The sequence below is a fragment of the Agelaius phoeniceus genome, chromosome 16 (assembly GCF_051311805.1).
Source record: "Agelaius phoeniceus isolate bAgePho1 chromosome 16, bAgePho1.hap1, whole genome shotgun sequence".
In the NCBI taxonomy this organism is placed as follows: Eukaryota; Metazoa; Chordata; class Aves; order Passeriformes; family Icteridae; genus Agelaius; species Agelaius phoeniceus.
Genome location: NC_135280.1, coordinates 10,184,367 through 10,189,172, shown reverse-complemented (window position 1 = coordinate 10,189,172; position 4,806 = coordinate 10,184,367). Strand labels below are relative to the sequence as shown.

At 46.0% G+C, this 4,806-nt stretch overlaps 1 protein-coding gene across 1 annotated transcript; it reads left to right on the top strand.

The window, feature by feature from the left end:
* Positions 1-3,024: 3,024 nt before the first annotated feature.
* RMI2 (RecQ mediated genome instability 2) lies at positions 3,025-4,342 on the top strand. The gene is made up of 2 exons (XM_054643937.2): positions 3,025-3,398; positions 3,934-4,342. The coding sequence occupies exons 1-2, from the start codon at positions 3,122-3,124 to the stop codon at positions 4,080-4,082; spliced, it is 426 nt and encodes a 141-aa protein (XP_054499912.2). The 5' UTR covers positions 3,025-3,121; the 3' UTR covers positions 4,083-4,342.
* Positions 4,343-4,806: the final 464 nt, after the last annotated feature.

The window sequence follows — 4,806 nt, the reverse complement described above, 5'->3', positions numbered from 1 at the left end:
ATTAGGACAGATCTCTTAAAGGTCAAATATGAATACCAGGGAAAGGAAGACAGTCTCAGAGCCCTCACTTGCAGAGTAATTATTGCAAAGGATTGTTTTCACATCTTCTTCAGTGATGCTGAGTTCCCATGTGCTGCTTCCTTTTTCTGCATGAGGATATGAAAGGCTCAATCATATAATTTGCAGTTTACTCTGTGACTGTGGGCAGGCATTGTTGCTGGAGATGCCAGAATAGAGAAGGTGTTGACCTGCTCCAGTCACATCCTCTGAGTTCTGAATCCTCTGAATCCTAGGAGTTTCTGGGCTGACCAGAGACAAGGGTTTTTTTACAGGTCTGTTTTATGGATATTTATGGGCCATTCAGACATAACCATTATGACCTATCTATTTTTCAGTTCCACACTTCGTGACTTTTCTTGCAGTCAGCTGTGGAGCTCCTAGCTAGATCTATTTCTAAAGCAAGAGCATACAAAATACTTAAAATAAAATTAAAAAAAAAAACAACTTTATGATTACTTGGATTCCAAATCCTAGGAAAAAAAAATTTAAAATTTGTTTGAAATCCATTATCGTAACTTCTCAGTACTAGGAAAGAGAAATAAAATTGAAGAACCTGTTCTGTACACATTGGCCAATGGACTGGAAAGAAGGATTTTTAAAAACTCTTTCAGGTAGAATGAAAGGCTGTAAAAGATCAGACTTCCTGGCCAAGGGAAAGAAGGATTTTTCTGCTTCTGTAATATCAGCCTTTTACCAAAATTAGGGAGAGAAGCAGGGAATTGCTTCCATTTTAAGTAGTACTGTCAGTGGCAGCACAAAAAAGTCTGAGCTCGACAGAAAATTTCAAGTTGCTGCTTCTTTGGAAATCTCTTTTCACAGAGATCTGGGGTCAAATTCTTTTCTAAGCTCTCTTGGCACCATACCAACAAAACGCTGCCAGTGTAATTGAGGGAGCCCTGACTCCTGCTCTCATCTAGACTGTGCTCTCTAGGTGTAGTCTGACCTTTTTTCACCCACACTGTGACCATCTCATGTGTGTGTCAGCCTGAGGAATAATGTCCTTGAAGATTGCTTTGAAGTGAGGTGCATATTGCAGTAGCAGGCAGGAGATTGATTCCTTCTTTTTAATCCATACAAACCAAAACTCTCGCATTCCATGCTCTCGTGTTTAATCCAGTGTAATTTAGAGCCTGCCAGCCACCAACTCTGTGCCTTTTCCAAGTGTGTGCAGAGCTTCCTCTGCTATCCTTAAATCAGAGGATGACACTGTGGGGTCACCTCCAGATCAGTCTGTTGAGGCCTCAGACATTTTCCCTGCAGCTGCAGAATGTGTCTGTGCTGAGCTGCACCAGGTCTTGGAGAAGAGCTTTGCAGATAATTCAGCATAACTGTGCATTTTACTGAAAGATAAGGATTTTCTGGTTTAGGAAAACAAATCCATTTCTTGATGCAGGTTGTCAGGGCTTTTGCCCTTCTTACAACACCATTTCTTGAAGGCAAATCTTTTAAAAGGGACCTTTTAGTCTCTCCTGAAGATTACACTCTTGTAGGGGTCTTGACTTGATCTGTAGATTTAATGGCTTAATAAGCATTAGACACTCCTATTATGCAGTAACAAATAGGAATACAATACTTTTATCAATATTTGGCACAATTGATTTTTTTTATGTGAAACTAAATATTGATGCTGTCCAGTGACTGCAGCTTAAGGGCATAAATTACAAATATTCTCCTGTGAGCCTTGCTCAAATCGTGCATTCATATACAGTAACCATCTAATGTCTTTCTATTCCTGTAAGCTATATGATTTGATTGCCAGATTACATGGTTCTGTATTGTGCTTAGATGTCAGTGTTTTTATTGTTATTACCAATATTATGTTTTATTCTTACTGTAAGTGGTAACAAAAAATTAACTGCTTCCTTACACTATAAAAAGAATACGGTCCCATTTACAGAATGTCTCCAAACAGAAAATATATTTGGAAAAAAAAACCTGAATAAATAATTCACAACATGATGGGTGAGTAGGTAAAAAGGTCTTTTGATGTATTTTGCTACTCAGGAAAAAACAGATTTTTAAAATAAAGTAACTGCCTATTTTAATGGAGAACAAAAGCTCTTCTAAAGAAGAATGATTGCAATCAGTGTATTTTTACCCATTCTGCACTTTTGTAGGTAATAGGACTTGTGAAAGTAATTAACCCATGCCTTTGGTTTTCCTGATTCTTGTCTTTGCTCCATCCTCCTGTTTGATTAGCTTATTTCTTGGCTTATTTTCTAAATGAAATATCAACCCACCCACCCAAAAGAAAACATAACATTTCAAGAATACCAGACTACAGCAAAATGAACTAGCCTGTCGGTAATATAAACAGACAGTATATAAATTGGTTAAAGATTTGGAATTCAAGTCTCCCATATTAAAACTGCCCATGGTTTCAGTGCATTATGCTCCGGATTTCGCCAGAAGAGCATCCCTGGGAAAATCAGCATGTGCATTTTCCTGTTTTCTCACGAAACCGGAGCTCCATCAACTCGCAAGTGAGCACCGTGTCCCGGTGCCGCTAAGCAGGGGGGGAGCCGGGCTGGCTCCGGCAGGGGCCAGGGGCAGCGCTCAGCGGCACCCTCGGCTCGAACCAGGGCACCGAGCACAGCTCACACTGTCTTTGCACGAAAGGGGCCGCTCCTGAACTGAAACCAGGTAAAATGACGGCCAGTCAGGCTCTGGGCTGATCCAGGTGAGGGGCGGTGGCTCGGGGGGCTGGCACACGGTGCAGCCGAGGGCGACGGGACGGGTGAAGCAGCGGGGGCACCGCCTGCGCTCTGCACCGACGGGACGGGTAAAGCAGCGGGGGCTCCGCCTGCGCTCCGCAGTGACGGGACGGGTGAACCAGCGGGGGCACCCCCTGCGCTCTGCACCGACGGGACGGGTGAGCCAGCGGGGGCAACCCCTGCGCTCCGCACGCTCCCAGCCCCGCCGTGCGTGAGCCGCCCGCCCCGCCCTGTAGCTCCCGTTCCGCGCAGGCCGTTGCGCAGCTGCAGCGCCGCCGCCGCTCAGGGGCGGGTCGGCCCGCGCGCTTCCCGCCCTCAGCGGCTGCGCGCCCTCAGGCGCCCTCAGCATGGCCGGGGCGGCGCTGGGCCCGCCGGGCCCGCCGGTGAAGGTGCTGGCAGCGCAGCTGCGGCGGGCGGAGCGCGGCGCGGGCGGCACCTGGGAGCTGCGGCGGGCGGCGGCGGGCCGGGCACCGCTGTCCCTGCGGGCCGTGTGGATGCAGGGCACCGTGCTGGAGGTGCAGCGTGGCACCGAAGGCGGCACGGCCCGCCTGCAGGACGGCAGCGGCGCCTTCACCGTGCTGGGCGTGGAGCAGGTGCCGCAGGGCCGGCCGTGCCTCAGCGCAGGTACCGCGGGCGGGGGGACCCCCGCTCTAACGTGGTTCGGCTCGTCCCCTTCGCCCGGCCAGGCCAGCGGCCGTGCCTGGCCCCCTGCAGGAGGCCCTGAACAAGGAGAGAGATTTCTTCTCCTATTTTTCTTTTCACTTTCTTGCTTTATTTTCCTTCTCTTCCTTTCATCAGAACTGCTAGTTCAAATGGAGAAGTCTTGGTCTGCAGTATTGCAGAAATTGTAGTACAAAAAAGGCCCATTGCTTAAAACTTCAGCCTTCTGACCTATCCTCAGTCCACTCACACAGCAGGACAACTTTGTGTTTAGCTCTTACTGTATGTGGAAATGTAGTTAAATATGCCGTAGAAGTGACTGTACAGATAATGAAGCCTTTTTCTGAAATTTAGTTCTAAGCAATCTTCATCCATTGAGTTTTCATACAAGTATCAGCATCTTCAATTTGCACTGTTTACTTGGCTTTAAGTAATTTGGTTTATGAATTTAAATGATAATACAAAGGTTAATTAAATTTAATGCTTACTTGTTTTTTAGGGAAGTATGTAATGGTGATGGGTGTGGTGCGGTCCTGCAGTCCCGAGCCCATTCTTCGAGCAATAAAGATGACAGATCTCTCTGAAAACCCCATTCATAAGAATATGTGGAACCTTGAAGTGGAGGATTTGCACAGAGTCATCCCCTAATACTTTTACTTTCTGCCTAAAAGAACTGGAAATTTGTTTTCTTTTGCTTTTTGGTGCAGAACATTGGACTATTCTGTGTAGCCACTCCTGGAGTAAACCAAAGTGAGAAGTTGGGCTCAGTGAAGCGTAGGGACCAATGCTTATCTGACAATAATCACAGTTCACGTCTCCCAGTGTTTTCATACCAACATATTTGAGCAGTGCCTATTGGATGTTTTGATTAAGATGTCCATGCTATTAAAAAGCCAATGTTTGTTTCTGTGTGTGTTAGCTGCTGTTTGGGGGGGCTCGTGTTGAGGCAGTTGTTCTACAGCAGGGTGTTTGTGGCAGCAAGGGCTGCACAGGACTCCTGTTAGCAGGGTGAACTCAGTACCTGGCATCAAGGCAAAATGTGTTTCAATCCATTTAGGCTGTGCTTGGAAATAATTGTTTTCACCTGTGTTTTCTATTTCAGTAATCACTATGGTTGTAAACTGCTTGTAAGACAGGTGTCTCTTGGTAACAATTAGCAGTGTCTTGTACTTAAAATACCTCTCTAGTTTCTGAAATACTGAAAGTGGTAATGACCCCTCTGTTCCAGTGAAGTGAAGTTAATGAAAAGATGTGATGCTGGATTCCTTGGAATAGGCTCTTCAGGTGCAAGATGTAAATACTTTTTACCTCCAGAAACAAGTGTTCTGTCCCTAAGTGCATTTTTCTTTTTGAAGGTTTTTTTTCTTCCACT